Genomic DNA, 19,608 nt, shown 5'->3' with positions numbered 1-19,608 from the left:
GTGTTTCCTGGCTGGGCTGGGCTGGGCTGAACCCGAGATAATTCTGCTGTGTCGGTGTGCCCGAGCCATTCCCCTCCCTCGCAGCCCAGCGCTGCCCTCTCGTGAGCAGAAACGCCGCTGAAACCTCGGGCACAACCTGGGAAAACTCCATTTGAACAATGGAGATTTTGTCCTGAATCCCTTGAGAGGTTCTTTTGGATGTTTGGGAATTGTGCATCTTGTGTGACTTGCCTGACGCTTTGTTCTATTTGTGTACATTGCAAATGCAAAGTGTAATGAAGCTACATTTGAAAAAATAAATAATTAAATTATAACTTAATAATTTTTAATGTAGTTTAGCACATGAAAAAAAAAAACCAACCCAAATTGGGGAAAGCTGTTGGGTTTGAAGCTAAACAGAACATGGTGGAGGATTTTGGTGGAAAACTTGCAGGGTGGCAAATTCTACACCCTGACAGTGCTGCAGGTGGGGAAAAATTGTGATTTTTGTGCCACCATCCTGGTGAGGCACCACTTCCTGTGCTGGGCTGGGGAGATGTTCAGCAGCTCTGTGTTCAGCCCCTGGGCGATCCTGGGTGATCCTGGGTGGATTCTGGGTGATCCTGGGCGATCCTGGGTGAATCCTGGGTGGATCCTGGGTGATCCTGGACAATCCTGGGTGGATCCTGGGCGATCCTGGGTTATCCTGGGTGGATCCTGGGTGGATCCTGGGTGATCCTGGGTTATCCTGGTGGATCCTGGGTGAATCCTGGATGGATCCTGGGTTATCCTGGACAATCCTGGGTGGATCCTGGGTGATTCTGGGTTATCCAGGACCATCCTGGGCGATCCTGGGTGGATCCAGGGTGAATCCTGGGTTATCCTGCTCTCAGGAGTTCCGAGCGGATTTTTGGTTGGAAGCTCCTCGTGTGCACGGTACAGGGTGGTTCTTAAAATCCCCCCTCGTGGGGGTAGAGAGAGGAAATGCACAATCTCTCCAGGCTTGTGGAGCTCGTTAGGGTGGGGGTCCAGCCCCGGGGTTTCAGCAGGTTTCCCTTCCCTGTCCCGCAGCACGGGAGCGATGGGGTCCGAGAGCCCGAGCCCGCAGAACCCCGGCTGTAAGATCATGACCTTCCGGCCCTCGCTGGACGAGTTCCGCGACTTCGGCCGCTTCATCGCCTACATGGAGTCCCAGGGAGCGCACCGGGCCGGGCTGGCCAAGGTAGCGGGGCGGGATGGCGGGGTGGGGCCGGGAGAGGGGCGGAGAGGGGCGGGAGAGGGGCGGGTGGGGCCGGGAGAGGGGCGGAGAGGGGCGGGTGGGGCCGGGAGAGGTGAGAATGGGGATGCTCAGGGGTGGGGCCGGGAGAGGTGAGAATGGTGGGGCTGGGAGAGGTGAGAATGGGGATGCTCAGGGGTGGGGCTGGGAGAGGTGAGAATGGGGATGCTCAGGGGTGGGGCTGGGAGAGGTGAGAATGGGGATGCTCAGGGATGGGGCCGGGAGAGGTGAGAATGGGGATGCTCAGGGGTGGGGCTCCCTTCTGAGATTCTGGAGTTTTTTGTGTTCCCGGAGTTTTTGTGTTCCCCGAGTTGAGCACTGTGAGCTTTGGGGAAGTGAACCCGAGGTCTCTGCTCTGGTTGTGGAGAGAGCAGACCAGAGGAGCTGTGGGGGTTTTGTAGAGCCCTGGGATGTCCTGAGCTGGGAGGGACCCCCAGGATCACCCAGCCCCGCTCCTGTCCCTGCACAGACACCCCAAAATCCCACCCTGAGCACCCCTGTGAGCTCCTGGAGCTCTGGCAGCCTCGGGGCTGGGACCATCCCTGGGGACCTGGGCACTGCCCAGCACCCTCTGCTTACCAGAATTTCTCATGTGAAGCTTCTAAATTCCAGTACCTGACACAGAACTGCTTGGAAAACTCCAGGACTGAGTGGTTAGAAAGGGAATTTCTGTGGCCACGTCACCACAGGCTGATGAGATCAATTGTTCTGACAAGGACTTGTTAGGAGTGGTGTTTAGCTAGCCCTAATAAAGCACAGCGGAGAAATAAAGCTGTTAGGCATAAAATAATTCTTATTTCTTCTAAAACATAGGTCAATTACTGGGTTTATTGCTGCTCTAAAGAGAGCTGGCTATTGATGAAGAGCTCTCTGTGGAATGTTTCCTTGTCCACTCAAGTGTACAAGCAATTACCTTCCAGGACTCTGCTAGGGAGATTATTTTAATAAACCTTGTTGGTGAATTCCAGCTGTTGTAAAGAAATGACTTTACATGTAGGATTGATCTGAGCTTTCTAGGCCAGTTTTGTGCCTCTTTCAGCTGCAGTTCAGAGCCCTGTAGGGGAAGTTGAGCTCATTCTGCCCAGCAAACCCCACACCCCAGTGCCTGTAGCCATCCCACATTTGTTTCCCCCACACCCCAGTGCCTGTACCCATCCCACATTTCTGTCCCCCACACCCCAGTGCCTGTACCAGTCCCACACTTCTGTCCCCCACACCCCAGTTCCTGTACCCATCCCACATTTCTGTCCCCCACACCCCAGTGCCTGTACCAGTCCCACATTTCTGTCCCCCACACCCCAGTGCCTGTACCCATCCCACATTTCTGTCCCCCACACCCCAGTGCCTGTACCAGTCCCACACTTCTGTCCCCCACACCCCAGTTCCTGTACCCATCCCACATTTCTGTCCCCCACACCCCAGTGCCTGTACCAGTCCCACATTTGTTTCCCCCACACCCCAGTGCCTGTAGCCATCCCACATTTGTTTCCCCCACACAGGTGATCCCCCCCAAGGAGTGGAAGCCGCGCCGCACGTACGATGACATCGATGCCATGGTGATCCCAGCCCCCATCCAGCAGGTGGTCACGGGCCAGTCGGGGCTCTTCACCCAGTACAACATCCAGAAGAAGCCCATGACAGTGGGCGAGTACCGGCGCCTGGCCAACAGCGAGAAGTGCGTGATGGGGGCTGGGGGTCTGGGGGTCTGGGGGGTCTGGGGGCTCTGGGGGTCTGGGGGCTCTGGGGGTCTGGGGCTTTTCCTCCCAGGAAAGAGCTGAGACAACACAGCCCTGTTAAGTGTGGGGCTTTTGGGGGGAAACTGCTTTTCCTTGAGTCACAGACACTTGTGACTCGGTGGGTTTTGGGGTGTCTCGGGTCTTTTTCTGGGAGTTGGTGTAGGTTGTTCAAGGTCGGTGTTTGGCTGTTCCGGCTGGGGTGGAAATCCAAATTCTTGGAGTGCTTGGGCTGATGCTGGGCACGAGAGCCTGGGCACTCTGCAGGGCACTGCCAGCTGGGATGTGCCAGCTGCAGTCACATCCTGCTCCAGAGTCTGGATTTCCCAGAGTTCTGGAGGATCCTGTGTTTTAACCAGAACTGAGTTCACGTAGTCGTGGATTTAGATGGGATTCTGGGCAGGATTTGTTCCCTTTAAGGGTAGGGAGCCCTGGCAGTGCCCAAGGCCAGGCTGGACATTGGGTTGGAGCAATGGGACAGTGGGAGGTGTCCCTGCCATGGCAGGGGTGGCACTGGGTGGGTTTAAGGTCCCTCCAACCCAAGCCATTGCAGGATAATCAGCTGTGGAGCTTTTCTGGCAGCAGAGAGCCCCAGGTGCCCTCAGCTCAGGGATGGGATGAGATATTGGGATGAGATATTGGGATGGGGTGGGATTCGATCAGTGGGATGGGGTGGGATCATTGGAATAATGGGATGGGATAGGATCAGTGGGATGGCATGGGATAATGGGATAATGGGATAATGGGATGGGGTGGGATTGATGGAGTGGGATAATGGGATGATGTGATGGGATGATGGGATGGGATAGGATCGATGGGATGGGATGTGCTGCTCGTGCTGCCAGCACAGAGGGCTTTGTGCAGAGGTGGGAAAGGCAGCAATGCAGTGCCCTGAGAGGGAATCCCCCTCCCCTGCTGTCCCTCAGGTACTGCACCCCTCGGCACCAGGACTTCGAGGACCTGGAGCGCAAGTACTGGAAGAACCTGACCTTTGTGTCGCCCATCTACGGGGCCGACATCAGCGGCTCCCTGTACGACACAGTGAGTGCAGGGCCTGCTGCTCCCCTGCACTGCAGCCCGTGCCATGGCACTGACCTGGGCACTGGGGACACCTGTGCCATGGCACTGACATGGGCACTGGGGACACCTGTGCCACGGCACTGACATGGGGACACCTGTGCCATGGCACTGACCTGGGCACTGGGGACACCTGTGCCATGGCACTGACATGGGGACACCTGTGCCATGGCACTGACATGGGCACCTGGGGACACCTGTGCCACGGCACTGACATGGGGACACCTGTGCCATGGCACTGACCTGGGCACTGGGGACACCTGTGCCATGGCACTGACATGGGGACACCTGTGCCATGGCACTGACATGGGCACCTGGGGACACCTGTGCCATGGCACTGACATGGGCCCCTGGGGACACCTGTGCCATTGCACTGACCTGGGGACACCTGTGCCATGGCACTGACATGGGCACCTGGGACACCTGTGCCATGGCACTGACCTGGGCACTGGGGGCACCTGTGCCATTCCACTGACCTGGGACACCTGTGCCACGGCACTGACCTGGGCACTGGGGGCACCTGTGCCATGGCACTGACCTGGGCACTGGGGACACCTGTGCCACGGCACTGACATGGGGACACCTGGGGACACCTGTGCCACGGCACTGACCTGGGCACTGGGGACACCTGTGCCTGCCCCTCATTGCAAAAGTGGGACTAAACTCCCTCTGAGGTTCAGGATAATCGTTGGTGGAAGCTGTGAAAAGCTGAAATTTAGTAGGAAAATGAGGGAAAGTGTGATTTAAACAGATTCTTATGCAGACTGTGGCAAAAATTGTCTGTACCTTGGGTTTTGTTTCTTTTTAAGGGAATAAAATGGAGATCTCTGTTGAAGCTCCAAAAACAAAAGCAAAAACCAAAAACAAAAGCAGCATTTCAAGGAAATGGTGCTTCATCAAAAATATTTTTTTGATTCTTAATGTAAATAATTTATTTTCATTTGGATTTAAAATTATTTTTCATTTGGATTTTAAATGATTTTTCATTTGGATTCTAAATTATTTTGCACTTGGATTTTAAATTATTTTGCATTTGGATTTTAAATGAATTATTTTGCATTTGGATTTTTTCTTTGTAGGCAGCCCCATTAGGACACAATGCACCTGCACACTGAATTATTTTACAATTCAAATTGTTTAAGCTTTTCCATGGTGAAATTTCATCCTCTACTTCAAGTAATTTTGTAAATGATAAAGGTTTCTCTCTTGTTGCTCTTTTCAGGCAGATAATTTAAATCTCTTCCTCTGCAGTTTTCTTTTTGAGTGAAAGTGCCTTTTTTTGGATGGTGTGTGAATGTACAAGTGTCTCTGCTCTCAGAGTGGTTTCATAGGGGGTTAATTAGGATGAGCTGGGATATCTGGGCTGCTCAGAGCTGTGGAAATCTCGGGGTGCAGAGGAGCTGGGAGTGTCCCCTCCTGTCCCCTCCTGTCCCTGCTGGGCTCAGGGGGACACCCAGCTGCTCTCAGCAGGTTTCTCTTTGTACCTGAGCTCAGCTGGGAGCTTCTGCCCATTGGGGAGTTTGTGATCAGGGGAGGAACAGCTGAGAGGAGTGGGATTGACCTGGGTTATGCTTCTTCATTACAGAGCAGTTAATTAGTGCTGGGGGTTGCACAGTACAAGAGCCTCTTCAGAGTGCTGGAGCTCCCTCCTGCCTGTGGGCAGAGAGGAACAGCCAATAAATAATAATAAATAAGGAATAATAGAATAATATTAATAATAACAACAATAAATAATAAATGATAAAATAATGAATGAATAAATAGCAGTTGCTGGGAGCAGGGGCTGCAGCTGGCAGCATTTTCTGCTCTCTGAGCCTGCAGGGAGCTGGGCTGTGCTGCCTGCTGCCATTCCCAGTGCCAGCCTTTCCTCCTCCTTGCAGGACGTGGACGAGTGGAACATTGGCAGCCTGAACACGCTCCTGGACATGGTGGAGCACGAGTGTGGCATCATCATCGAGGGGGTGAACACTCCCTACCTCTACTTTGGCATGTGGAAAACAACTTTTGCTTGGCACACAGAGGACATGGATCTCTACAGCATCAACTACTTGCATTTTGGGGAGCCCAAATCCTGGTGAGTGAGGGCTCTTGGCACCACTGAGATCTCCTTTCCCCACCTCTACCAAATCCCATCAGGTTTGCCTCATCTCTCCATTCTCATTTTTTCCTCTCCTCTTGCCTCCTGCTCTACATTTAAAAGCAGTTTCACTTTCTTTCATGCTGCCTTGCTTAGAGGCCCCATTCCTGACTTGCAGCAGGATTAGGGGACTCGTTGACATCACAATTCAAACCAGATTTCAGCACTGGGGGATTTTTGCAAACTATTGCACAGGAGAGCAAATGGGGATGGGGATGTGTGGATGCTTCAGGGGCACTGTCAGAGTGAAACACTGTTGTTCTTGCTCTGTGCTCTAGGCAGGAAACATCTGTTGCTTTCAGATTTCCATTATTTAAATACAGAAATATGCTCTCAGCTCCAGGGACAAGTTAAGTGGTCACTTTTTAGTGTAAAGCATTTTAAAGCATTTTTCAACACTGTGGATGCACAGACTGGTTGGAAATAACTTTCCACAGAAGCAGTAGATAGTTAAGGATGAAATAGAGAATGTAGGAAGTCTGGAGTAAGTTACCAAGAGCCAATGTGCTTCTTTTAAAAGCAATTTAAGAGTAAAAGTGCAGAGACTCAGCAACCCAGGGGAGCTTTGTGAAGATCCTGATGTGACTAATAACTATTGACATTTGTGTGCAGATGAGAGCAGAGATGTCCCAGGGGGGCTGTGCTGTCACTGTGCCCTGGCACAGCAGACTCATCCTCCCACCCTGGGGACTCCCACTGGCTCCAGTGTTGCTGCCTGGGGCACATTAAAGCCCCCAGGAGCTGGAAATTAATGGCTGCAGTGCTCTTTTCCAGCCTGGCAGGGAGTGCAGGGAGGGGCTGACTCTGTGGAACATGAATGGGAATATTTAAAACCCTTCCAGCTCGTCATGGAATCTGTTTCCCAACATTCCTGGTCCCTGGGCTCACTGTCCAAGGCAGGTGCAGGAGGGTTTTGGGGTTTTGCAGAATCTCTTGTGGAAACTGGTAAACAAGGCTGAGCTCCAGAAATGTATTTTTGGATTATGACTGGGATGTGAGTGATGCCAGGGAAAGGTTCTTTCCTTCCAGCACCCCAGGGGGTGCAGGGCCATTGACCAGGGAATGGTCACAGCCCCAAGGCTGCCAGAGCCCAGCAGTGTTTGGACACTGCTCTGGGGCAGGGTGGGATTTTGGGGTGTCCTGTGCAGGGCCAGGGGTTGGACTGATGGTCCTGTGGTTTCCAGCTCAGAATATTCCATGGTTCAGTTTGGATCCTGTCAGTTTTTCCTCCAGAATCCCTTAATTCCAACCCATGTTTCTGTCTCATCTCCAGCAGATGGTGCCACAGCCCATGGGAAGCTCCTCATCCCCTTTGCCCACAGAGCTCAGGGACAGGAGCAGAGCCCAGCAGGAGCCCAGTGACACCAGCAGAGCCCAGCAGGAGTTCAGGGACAGGAGCAGAGCCCAGCAGGAGCTCAGGGAGAGCAGCAGAGCCCAGCAGGAGCCCAGTGACACCAGCAGAGCCCAGCAGGAGCCCAGTGACACCAGCAGAGCCCAGCAGGAGTTCAGGGACAGGAGCAGAGCCCAGCAGGAGCCCAGGGAGAGCAGCAGAGCCCAGCAGGAGCTCAGGGAGAGCAGCAGAGCCCAGCAGGAGCTCAGGGACACCAGCACAACCCAGCAGGAGCTCAGGGATTCCAGCACAACCCAGCAGGAGCTCAGGGAGAGCAGCAGAGCCCAGCAGGAGCCCAGTAACACCAGCACAGCCCAGCAGGAGCTCAGGGGCAGTATCACAACCCAGCAGGAGCTCAGAGGCAGCAGCAGAGCCCAGCAGGAGCTCAGGGACAGTATCACAACCCAGCAGGAGCTCAGGGGCAGCAGCAGAGTTCTCTTGGGTAGGTGGCAGTGTGTGACAGGATGGGCAGGGTTGGGACACAATGCCCCTGCTGGTTTGGCAGAGCCTCCTTGCTGTTCCCTTGGCCACCAGGCAGGACTTTGCCACTGTCCTGCCCTGTGGCAGCTCCTCTTAGGAATTCTCAGGCTCTCCTCTGAACAAGCAGTGGCTGCAGAGAGTGAAGCTGGATCCCCTTGGAGCAGATCTGGAACTTTCCAGCTGTTCTGGGGGCTGCAGGCACAGCAGAGCTCAGCTGGGGGAGCTCTTGGCCTGCACTGCTGCAGCTCCAGTGCTGCAGCCTGGCTTTGCTCAGGGCTGCCTGAAATGTTCATTCTGGTTTGCTGGCACCACCTCTGTGGAAATTTCCCAGCTTCCTTCATCCTTTTTATAGCCTGGTGGCTCTGACAGTGATCATCTTGGGAGCACCTCAGGGAATAGCAGCAGTGTGGAGAGTTACAAACTCCACCAGTTTGGGGTTGAGCTCTAAAATAAGAGGCAGAGTTATTGTGTGGCTATCAGAGATATTTATTCAGTGGAACCAAGGACTCTGTATATTGGTAGTATCTGCTTCAAAACTGCCTGTTAAAGCCATAACTCTTTCTTTGTGTGTCCCATGAATTATCTTGGGGTGCCTCTGCAGGCTGTGGAGGGTGGGGAGCCTCCAGCCCTGCTGCCTCTGAAGGGGAGGGAGGCAGGAGCTGTGAGCCCTCGGGCAGGGAGGCAGCTCCAGGTCCAGCCCTTCCCTTGCTTTTTTCTCAAATTGCAGTGAAATGTCCCTCTCACATCAGGGATTTAATTGCCACCTTTCCATAGTCTCAAACTTTTGAAAAAACCGAAATGTATTTAATTCTGCAGCCCCACATTAAGCCTCTGGTGGTGGGAATTTTTGCTGTATCAATTATACATATTGTGTATAATTACCTCACACACTCCTGTGTGAGATGTAAAATGGAGCATATTGTCAAACAGTGCAAGCAGAGAGTGATTTTATAGTGACAGAAGCAGCACAGCTGAGTGCCAGGCCTCATTCTTCATGGTTATTATGGCATTTTATTGAGGAGTGGATGTGGCTCAGCCTTTGCAATTCCAAAAGAATATTTTTAGAAGCTGAGGAGCTCCAGCAGCGCTTCCTCCATCTCCACAAAGATGTGCAGTCCCTACCTGGAGGCTTCCTGGGGTGGGGAAGGAAACTTTGAATCTCAGTATTGAGGATTTGCCAGATACACTTTACAGTGTAACATCCTTTTTTGTCAACAGTGTTGACACCACGGGACTGGGTAATAAAGTTATTTTTCTTGGGTATTTTGTTGCCATCTTGCTGCACAGTATCAGTGTTTAATTTTCCTTCCTTGAGTGCTGGTGGGATCTTCCTTCTCTCAGAAACTGCAGGTGTTAAACCAGGCTGACACCCAGGAAGGTAATTGATTTTTATAAAATGTCCCTTTTCCCTTATCATGATGGATGTTTAATCCCCTTTAATTAAAACAGGGAGCCAGCTTTAGCTTTTAAGTTCTATCGTCTCCTCTCCAAAACACTCCCTCACTGGAAGTGGATCATGCCTAATCTGTTTGACTTTGATATCACAAAGTACACTTTATGCCAGAACAGCAGTTTATGTGGAATTAAGGACAAATTACCAAAGGAACTTTAAAATAATATGATTAGTTGGAAGCACTGGTCACAGATACATTCTAGAAACACTTCTGGAATTCTGTCTTATGAAAGTCTGAAGAGTGGGAGTCCATGGAGTTACCCCAAACCTTGGTTAAAATATTTTAGATTTTCACTGCAGGAATCACTGCAGGAGTCACTGCAGGAGTCACTGCAGGAGTCACTGCAGGAGTCACTGCAGGAGTCACTGCAGGAGTCACTGCACTGCACTGCAGGAGTCACTGCAGGAATCACTGCAGGAGTCACTGCACTGCACTGCAGGAGTCACTGCAGGAGTCACTGCAGGAGTCACTGCAGGAGTCACTGCAGGAATCACTGCAGGAATCACTGCAGGAGTCACTGCAGGAGTCACTGCAGGAATCACTGCAGGAATCACTGCAGGAATCACTGCAGGAGTCACTGCAGGAGTCACTGCAGGAGTCACTGCACTGCACTGCAGGTTCCTGGGCTCTCCTTCCCCTGGAGATCCTGGGATGCCTTGGCTGGATCACAGCTGATTTGCCCTTGAGGGAGCTGGTGCTCCACACTCAGGATTTTTATTCTTCTGAGTTTTGCTTTTCCTGTTTCTCGGTCTTGGGGAATTCAGGGGAAGATTCTGCAGCTCTTCCTCCCTCAGTCCCCAGGGTCTGCCTCATCTTCCATGGGAGGTGTGTGAGGTGTCCTTGTTCCTCAGTGTTCCAGCCTGGCAGAGGTTTGGAGGTTTTTTGGGTGGAGTGGGAGGAGAGGAGGAGCAGGGAAGGACATTTGGCCGTGGTGGCTGCTCCTCACAGCTCCCAGATTTCCTTCCTGCCCCTGCTGTCCTGTGTAATCTGTTTTACAGCTCTGCAGTTTTGGATGGAGAAAGAGCAGAATTTATGGTGATGGTTGATTTATAGATTAGCTGCAACACCATTTGCTCTCAGGCAGATTTGGCAGAGCAAGACCCTTTTCTGTTGATAAAAGGGAGAGAGAAAGGAACAGGGATATTCATTAAAAGGGATAAAAGGGAAGTGAGATAAAGTATGGCCAGGCAGAACAGCTTTTCACTCTCCTGACTCTCCTGAAATGAAGGTGAAATCTGCTTGGAATGGGTTTTCTGCTCTGAGAATCCCTGGTTTTGGGGGGAGATGCAGGGAGCAGGATGGTTGGGATGCAGAGCTGTGTCCCTGGAATTGCCTGGGGCAGAGTCATTGACACAGCCCTGCAAGCCCTGCAGCCCTCAGTAAATCAGAGAAAGCAGGGCCCAGAGGCAGCCCTGCCTGCTGGAGGGGCTGTGGGAGGATGGGGCAGTGTCCCCTCAGGAAGGGACAGGGGCTCCCGTGCAGCTCTGCCTTGCATTGCCTTCCCAGTCAGGTGCTGCCATTGGAGCAGTGGAGATTTCTCTTTTGAATAGACTCAGGGTTTTGTGGTCTTTGATTAGGCTGCTGCAGACAGATTATTGAAAGGTCATTTTTCTGCTGCAGAGGAGGCACAGGCTCTGGGGAGTTGGGACTCAGGTATTGCCTTTCTTCATTCACCCCCATCCAACTGAGAGCAAATGCCAGGAGGGTCAGACCAGACTCCAGCACTGGTGGGATCAGCCTGGGGCTGGTGTGAAGATTGCTCACTGCATTGCTCTCAGCCCCAGCACCCCTTGCCCTCAGCTCCCTGCTTGTGCTTCCCCTCCACAGCCCTCTTTGGTTTTTTATTCTCACCCAGACCCACTCCAAAAGGCACAAAGTCATTTTGTGCTTTGCTGCCATTTCAGTTTTCAGTCTGTGCATTTTATGTCCATCCTTCCTGAGCCTGTTCCCTTGGCTGAAATTGGAAATCATAGAGGTTCAGCTGTGAGCTGTAGCTGACCCAGCACTGGGGAGACCCCTGGCACTTCTCCTGATGGTTTTAGTAGGAGGAGGTGCTGCCCTGGGCTGGCTCCTGCCCCTCTGCTCCCTGCTGGTCCCTGCTGGTCCCTGCTGCTCCCCACTGGTCCCCACTGGTCCCTGCTGGTCCCTGCTGGTCCCTGCTGGTCCTCACTGGTCCCTGCTGGTCCCTGCTGGTCCTCACTGGTCCCTGCTGGTCCCCTCTGCTCCCCCTGGTCCCCTCTGCTCCCCCTGGTCCGTGCTGCTCCCTGCAGCTCAGGAGCTGCTGCCAGCCCAGGAGCCCCTGCAGAGAAGCAGGATTTGGATCCAGGCTGCTGAGTCTGCTCAGAGCCCAGGCCTGGTTTGAAATGAAGATCTGCAGGTCTGACAGGATCAGGTTGGTTGGATGGCAGAGGCTCTGGGCAGAGCCCTGGCACTGAGGGGAGGGAGTTGTGCTTCCAGCTCCATCTCCTCCTTCAGCCCGAGCTCACCCTGCCCCTGGGACAATGAACTTGCAAATTCCAGCCTGGCACGGAGCTGGAAGCAGCTTGGGAGGGCTGGGAGGAATCAGGAGTGCTGCTGCAGAGCTTTGTCTTTATTCACATTTTGTTAACACGTTGGCAGAAATCAGCGGGGATTTTTTTTTTTTTTTCTTTCTTTACTCAGCAGAGAAAATTGTCGAGGGGTGATGCCAAGTGCAGCACAAGTGAGTTTTAAAATAAGAGGAGCCTGTAGTAATGACAGCACTTAAATAGCACTGGTGCTGTCTGAGAGCTGTGCTCTCATTAACCCCTTCATGCTCCAAGGGAGAAACGTGCTGGGTGTGCATCCACTCCATTTCCAGCTGCCCAATCTGCCACACAGAGGGGATCAAACAGAAGAAATAAAGGGAACTTTACAAACCGTGTCAGTGATCTTTATCAAATCTCAGCTACAGCACTTGTGGCTTTGATGCTGACAAGAACACAGCTCTCACTTCAGAGCAGTTGTAGCTGGGAACTGCAGCAGTTTGATGGATGAGGAGCATTAAACCTTTGGAATGTTGGGGTTTTTTCTCCTCAGAAAAGAAAAGAGTGTGTGTGTAGAGGCATTGCACCTCTAGCACAAGGGGTTTCCTAATCTAAGAATATCTTTCACTGCTCCTGAGCAGATCTCTTTTGTTGTGCTGCAGGTGGTTCCCCGTGGGTTTTCTGGGGTTGCTGTTGCAGCTCACTCAGGTCACTTGGTGTGAGGCACACACAGCTCTGATCCCCCTGCTCACCTTTCTTCTCCTTGTTTCTGGAGCTGAAATGAGCTCTTATTTTAGAACACAGCCTCTTTGAAGCATAATCTTTGCTTTTCTTTCTGTTTGAATAGTATCCACTACAAAAACAACCAGTAATTAATAATCTGATTGCCAGTTTAGGGAAACAAATCTGATGTGAACAGGTTCATCCAAACAAATAACGGGGAGTGGCAAGGGGATGAATATTGGAGTCATTCATCTCTGTTGAATTGTGTACTAATTATCTTCTTGGCTAAACTGAATGAGTAAATGACTTCATAATGCTTTTCCCCAAACACCTTTTCTTAGTGAAATGGCTCCTTCATGCTGCTCTCACTGCAGGCAGAGCAGGCTCTGGGTTATTTTTACAGTGGAGGGAGAGACACTCAGTGTGCTCTGCAATTTTGTGCTTTGTGCTGTGGAGCTGACTGGACTGGGGCACTGAGAGTCCTTCCAAGAGCAGATGGTTGTTCACATTAAATTCTCTGCTTAAAAAAAAAAAAAATTAAAAATTGCATTTGGAGTTCTGCAAAAATCTCCTCTTTGTATTAGTGGGGTTGGGGGTGAGTGAATCACTGAAAGTAGCCCATTGTGCTAATCTTGGAACTCAGTTGTACCTCGTGAAAATTCATATTGCTTTAAAATCTGAATTTTAAAAAGCTCCTGTCTAATGTCACTTCTTGAAACTAATGGCTCTTTAATCCTATTTCTAGCTCAAGGCACCTCTAAGGGTTGAAGAGTCTTTTAGAAGTGCATGATTGGCACAAGTTAGGCTTGGCTCTAACCTTGCCCTGCTCAATCCCCAGGGGTTTGATCCCAGCTCAGAGGAACCCGGGATGTTCTGCCCATCCTCACAAAACAAATGGAAACAAATGGAGAGTTTGCAATCCCAGCCTCAGGTTCTTGGGGCAAGGAGGGATTTTTTTCATCCTGCTCCTCTCTTGGACAACGAGGAGGTTCTGAGTGTGGAGGGGGGTTGTAGTGAAAGGGCTCTGGGTGGGTGCTGGGGGTGTTTGTCCTGTCCCTGCCCCGAGTTTCTGCTGCTTCCCCAGGGGTTGAGCAGCTGTGGAGGCACCTGGGTTTGGGGAGATTTGGGCTGTGATTTGGTCCTGTCATTACCTATTTACTCCTAATTATGACTTTTGGAGCTGATACTCCCTAACCTCCGTGTTTATCTCTGGCTCTGGGAGTACTCCAATAAAAATGTCATTATTTGAAATCATTGACCTGCTGGTTAAAGACACTGAATTCCATCACCCGTTGTCCTGTGAGCTGATCCATGGAGATAAAACTGCAGCTCTTGATAAAGGTTCTTTGCCGGGAGCCAGGAGCTCTCCTGATCTCAGATCTTATCTGCAGGCAGTGCTTGCTTTCCTGATGGAGGAGCACAGCAGGAGGGGAGAGATTCTCCTTTCCTGGCAGGATCTAGAGAAGGGAAATGGGAGATTTCCAGCCCAGTCAGTGTGGGCCAGCCTCACATTTAATGAGGAGAAGAAAGGGAGTTGATTTCAGTGTTTTAGCAAATGGTTGGGAGAGAAGGATGAAGGGAGGTTAATTATGGAGGAGGATAAAGGTGAGGAGAAGAGAGGTGACAGTGCTACCAGCAGAGGAACAATCAGTTCTTCTTGTTGAAATACCTTTTTTCTTTACTCCTACAGGCAAAACAACTTAAAAATAGTGTTGGACAGCAGGAGTTGGGCTCTGATCCCTGTGGGTCCCCTCCAGCTCAGGATGTTCTGGGGGATTCTGGCACAGAAACCCCCCCTGGTACCTGAGCTCTGCTCTGACACAGGGGGAGATGTTGGTTAATGTTTTACCGTGTAGAAAAACGAGGTCTCAGGTGCAGGATCTGAACTTTGCAGGGAGGGAGCACCCTGTGCTAATGCTGTTCTTAATGGTTCTGCTGGGTGATAAATATTCCTGGTGGACCAAGGGCTTTCTTGGGAGGCTTTGCTGCTGTCGTGGGGGCTAAAGGTGCTGAAGCTCAGGGTTCAGGTTCTGGTTTTGTGGGCACCCTTTGCCTTGGAGACTGAAATAGCAGCTTTTCATTCTGCCTGTCTGCCTGGAAGCAGGCTGGCATTTGAATCTTAAAGGGTCACTGTTCTTGGCACAATTAAATCTGCTTTGAAGGCAGATAACTCACCCCAGTGTGACACATTGGCCTGGGCATTTGGAAAGTGCTGTTTGTGTTCCTTCTTCCATAATTATGGTCTGTTAAACTGTGTGGGGCCTGCTTGGGCAGACCTTGTGCAGACACTGTGAAATTGAGTTTCTTACCTTCCCCAGCAATGGCACTGAAGTGACATTTCCAAAGTCTGGTGCTTGAACTGCCCCTGGAGCCCAGAGTGGGTGTGGGATTTGTGAATTAATCACTGCTTAATTGTTCTGTGTTGGTGCAAGAGTGTAAATGAGGTGTGGAACAGGTGTAGCTGTCAGAAGCTCGGGAGGACAGCTGGAGTGGGAAATGGAAACTTTGGGGATGTTGGATGAAGGGACAGGAGGGTCTGGTCCTCTGCCAAAGGTAGGGATGGCTTCAGGTGGGAAGATTCCTCTTAAACCAGGAGGAAAGAGCTGTGAGCAGCCTTTGCTGTGGATGAAGTTTTAGTTTTTCGGCCGCTGGAAGCCAAAACTGAGCTGAGTCCCTGTGAGGAGGCACCTGGGGCTGGCAGGTCCCTGAGCAGCAGAGGTGTGAATTCCCTGTTCTTCAGCCCTTGGTGGCCCAGAGGGGTCCCTGCCCCCCAGGACGGCCTGGGTGCTCCTCTTTACTGACACACTTGTTTAATTCTTAATTCACAAGACATTTGCTTATTTATTCTCATTGTTCCTGATAATAATTCTAAGCCATTAGAGGGGAAAATTGTATTCAGAAATGCTGTTTCACACTTTATTTGTTTGATGATTTAGAGCGATAGAAAATAGCACATTTGCTGCCTTTTATAGTCTGATAATTATCCACATCCATCAAGCCCCATTCCAGGGGAATAAACAAAACACCAAGAAAATTACTCTATTAATGATATCCTATGATGGCAAATAGGACAGACCTCTCTTTTGTGTTAGGGATGGAGAGGGGACTGTCCAGTTAAACTCATGCTGGAGGGAATTCCTGCCTGGCAGGGTGGGCAGGGCTGGCACAGGTGCCCCTGGAGCCCTGGCACTGCCCCGGGCCAGGCTGGACACTGGGCTGGAGCAGTGGGACAGTGGGAGGGGTCCCTGCCATGGCAGGGGTGGAAATGGATATTTAAAATCTCTTCCAAGCCATCTTAGGATTCCATGATTCCATCTTAACACAAGCAAGGCACCACTCCAGGAAGATCATTTCCTTACACATTTATAGCTTTGGGGCAAAACCTTCTGCACCTGTGATCCTGACCCAAGCACTCAGAAAATGACATGGAAGTAGAGATCAGAAATGCTGGAATTACTTTTCATGAAATAAGTTTGGAAGCTGAAAGTCTTTCCCACAGAACAGCAAGTTCTAGATGTGTACAAGTGGTACTTGATCCACTTCAGGGATTTTCTGTTGTTTTGGTGGAAAGCAGAAAAAGGTAATTTCAAAGGCTCAGTATATTATTTTCAGGTTGTTGACTTGGGGGTAAGATGACATTTGAGTCACAGAACTATAACTTCTCTTATCCTGAGCTGGTTTTTCTTTCCCCTCTGTGTAAATCTCGTGCTCCCTGAAAGCAGCAGCACATTTTTCCTGCTCTAATCCCCAAAGTGCTGAGTGGCAGCTTTGGGTGCAGCCTGGCCCTTTGTCTCTCCCTTGCAGGGTCTTTGCCAGCCCAGTCTGGGTTTGATTCACCCTCAGCTGCTGCTTTGGCTCTGTCATTGTCCCTTTTCCTGGCACAGCCGAGGGGCAGATCCAGCCCAGTGTTCAGCACTGAAAAGGAAATTATTGGGTGTTTTGTACAGTGCCCAGAGCTGTGGGTTCCCTGTGGAATTGGGGTTCTGCAGCTGAGCTGAGCCCCAGCTGAGGGGCTGGGGACAAACTGCTGGGGACACTGGGGCTGCTGTCCCTGTGCTGGGGGACACTGGGGCTGCTGTCCCCAATGCTGGGGGACACTGGGGCTGCTGTCCCCAATGCTGGGGGACACTGGGGCTGCTGTCCCTGTGCTGGGGGACACTGGGGTGCTGTCCCTGTGCTGGGGGACACTGGGGCTCCTGTCCCCAATGCTGGGGGACACTGGGGCTGCTGTCCCCAATGCTGGGGGACACTGGGGCTGCTGTCCCTGTGCTGGGGGACACTGGGGCTCCTGTCCCTGTGCTGGGGGACACTGGGGCTGCTGTCCCTGTGCTGGGGGACACTGGGGCTCCTGTCCCCAATGCTGGGGGACACTGGGGCTGCTGTCCCTGTGCTGGGGACACTGGGGCTGCTGTCCCCAATGCTGGGGGACACTGGGGCTGCTGTCCCAATGCTGGGGACACTGGGGCTGCTGTCCCTGTGCTGGGGGACACTGGGGCTGCTGTCCCAATGCTGGGGGACACTGGGGCTGCTGTCCCAATGCTGGGGGACACTGGGGCTCCTGTCCCTGTGCTGGGGGACACTGGGGCTCCTGTCCCCAATGCTGGGGGACACTGGGGCTCCTGTCCCCGTGCTGGGGGACACTGGGGCTCCTGTCCCTGTGCTGGGGACACTGGGGCTCCTGTCCCCATGCTGGGAACACTGGGGCTCCTGTCCCCAATGCTGGGGGACACTGGGGCTGCTGTCCCTGTGCTGGGGGACACTGGGGCTCCTGTCCCAGTGCTGGGGGACACTGGGGTGCTGTCCCTGTGCTGGGGGACACTGGGGCTGCTGTCCCAATGCTGGGGGACACTGGGGTGCTGTCCCTGTGCTGGGGGACACTGGGGCTGCTGTCCCTGTGCTGGGGACACTGGGGCTCCTGTCCCAATGCTGGGGACACTGGGGCTGCTGTCCCTGTGCTGGGGACACTGGGGTGCTGTCCCTGTGCTGGGGGACACTGGGGCTGCTGTCCCCAATGCTGGGGACACTGGGGCTCCTGTCCCTGTGCTGGGGACACTGGGGTGCTGTCCCTGTGCTGGGGGACACTGGGGCTGCTGTCCCCAATGCTGGGGACACTGGGGCTCCTGTCCCCAATGCTGGGGGACACTGGGGCTGCTGTCCCCAATGCTGGGGACACTGGGGCTGCTGTCCCTGTGCTGGGGGACACTGGGGCTGCTGTCCCCAATGCTGGGGACACTGGGGCTGCTGTCCCAATACTGGGGGACACTGGGGCTCCTGTCCCCAATGCTGGGGACACTGGGGCTGCTGTCCCCAATGCTGGGGACACTGGGGCTGCTGTCCCTGTGCTGGGGACACTGGGGCTCCTGTCCCCAATGCTGGGGACACTGGGGCTCCTGTCCCCAATACTGGGGGACACTGGGGCTCCTGTCCCCAATGCTGGGGACACTGGGGCTGCTGTCCCCAATACTGGGGGACACTGGGGCTCCTGTCCCCAATGCTGGGGGACACTGGGGCTGCTGTCCCTGTGCTGGGGACAGGGAGCAGGGGCACACAGAGCCAGCCCTGCTGGGTGTTCATTGCTCAAGGGCTGCCCTCCTTGGGCTGCAGCAGTTTTGGATCTTCCCTTGCTGTTCTGCCTTGGAATCCATCAATTTTGTGCAGCTGGGGCTCTGTCCCTGCCCTACCTGCACGAGCTTCTGTTTCTCTTCCTGCTTTGAACCAGCAGCCCAAATTCTGTCCTTATTGCCTATCTTTATGTAAATCAGATTTGTGTGCATAACTTAAAGCAGAATTTGACCTACTTTTAATTCTCTTCTGCAGTTAATATTTTGAATTCCTAAGAATAAATGCAGAGGGATGTGTAGGCTCTGCTTCCTAAAGACTGGCCCAAAGAAAAAAGTTAATTTCTAAAATTGGAGTCAGCTATTACCATTCTGTGCTGGGGTATTTTGATTTGTATATAATTACATATAGTTCTTTTTTATAAGCTGGAAATTCCTCCTCTCTGCCTGGTTTCTATCCAACAAGGCTTTTTTCTTTGTCTCTCCATGGGCTGTTCTCTAAAGCCTGGCTTGGCTTTTTGCAGGCTGCAGTTTCAGATAACACAATAACCATGTTCCAATGTATTAAACTTTTAACATCCTCAAGATTCAATTAATCTTATCTTTACAACTCCCAATTACAGGCACTAATTAAGTGAAGGTTGCATTGTAGACTGGGGATATTACATTAATCATCAGCAGCCTTGTAGCCATAAATTAGTTCTTTCCCAATCCTTCAGCATTTTTCCCAGAAGGAATGGAATGTCTCATTTCCCTGTTTTAAGGGACATTAATCCCACAAAGGAGCTTTGGATCGGGATTAGTTTTATCACATTTATGTAAGTGATGAATGGTCTTTGTAAAATAAAAGCCACTAGCTTTGTCCCAGACAAATGAAATTGAATTGTTTGATAATTATGCAATTTAAGGCACTGTCAAACTTTGGTCAGGGGATGTTGGGAGTCCATTGCTGCATTTATTATTTTACAAGATTAGGTGCTACACAGTGTTTTGCCTTAAATATTTTTTTTAAGCCATCAGTTTAAATCAGCTTAGTGCCTAAAGCCTGCAGCCCCCTGTGGTTTGTGTGCTGTCCCCTGCCAGGCCAGCTCAGGTGGGTTTGATTTTCCAGCTGTGTCTGCACTGGAAATGCAGAATTTGGCTGAAATCCCCCAAATCAGGGGCACTGCTGGCACCTGTTGTTGAGTTCTCCTCTTCCCAGCACAGTGATGGGAGGGATGGGTTTGACATCTTTATTGGAAATAGCAAAAATAATGCATTTTTTATTATTCACTTTGAAGGGAAGTTATAGCTGGCA

The 19,608-nt window shown here is 51.8% G+C and overlaps 1 protein-coding gene across 4 annotated transcripts in view; it reads left to right on the top strand.

The window, feature by feature from the left end:
- Window positions 1–1,056: 1,056 nt before the first annotated feature.
- Window positions 1,057–19,608, top strand: part of LOC306813097 (lysine-specific demethylase 4B-like) — a gene marked incomplete at its 5' end in the record, with an annotated part of 36,849 nt that continues 18,297 nt past the window's right edge. Inside the window, 5 exons of one of the 4 annotated variants that reach the window (XM_079328181.1) lie at window positions 1,061–1,201; window positions 2,755–2,930; window positions 3,915–4,029; window positions 5,946–6,139; window positions 12,191–12,667. In XM_079328181.1, the coding sequence (XP_079184307.1) occupies window positions 1,061–1,201; window positions 2,755–2,930; window positions 3,915–4,029; window positions 5,946–6,139; window position 12,191 (627 nt within the window). In that variant the 3' untranslated portion in view covers window positions 12,192–12,667. Of the gene's footprint in view, window positions 1,202–2,754; window positions 2,931–3,914; window positions 4,030–5,945; window positions 6,140–12,187; window positions 12,668–19,608 lie in introns of those variants that run through there. The other 3 variants (XM_079328180.1, XM_079328178.1, XM_079328179.1) reach the window with 3 other exon arrangements.

Source organism: Erithacus rubecula (genome assembly GCF_903797595.1).
Source record: "Erithacus rubecula genome assembly, chromosome: 28".
Classification (NCBI taxonomy): domain Eukaryota; kingdom Metazoa; phylum Chordata; class Aves; order Passeriformes; family Muscicapidae; genus Erithacus; species Erithacus rubecula.
Note: the sequence above shows the minus strand (reverse complement) of the source record. Positions and strands in the feature narration are given on the sequence as shown.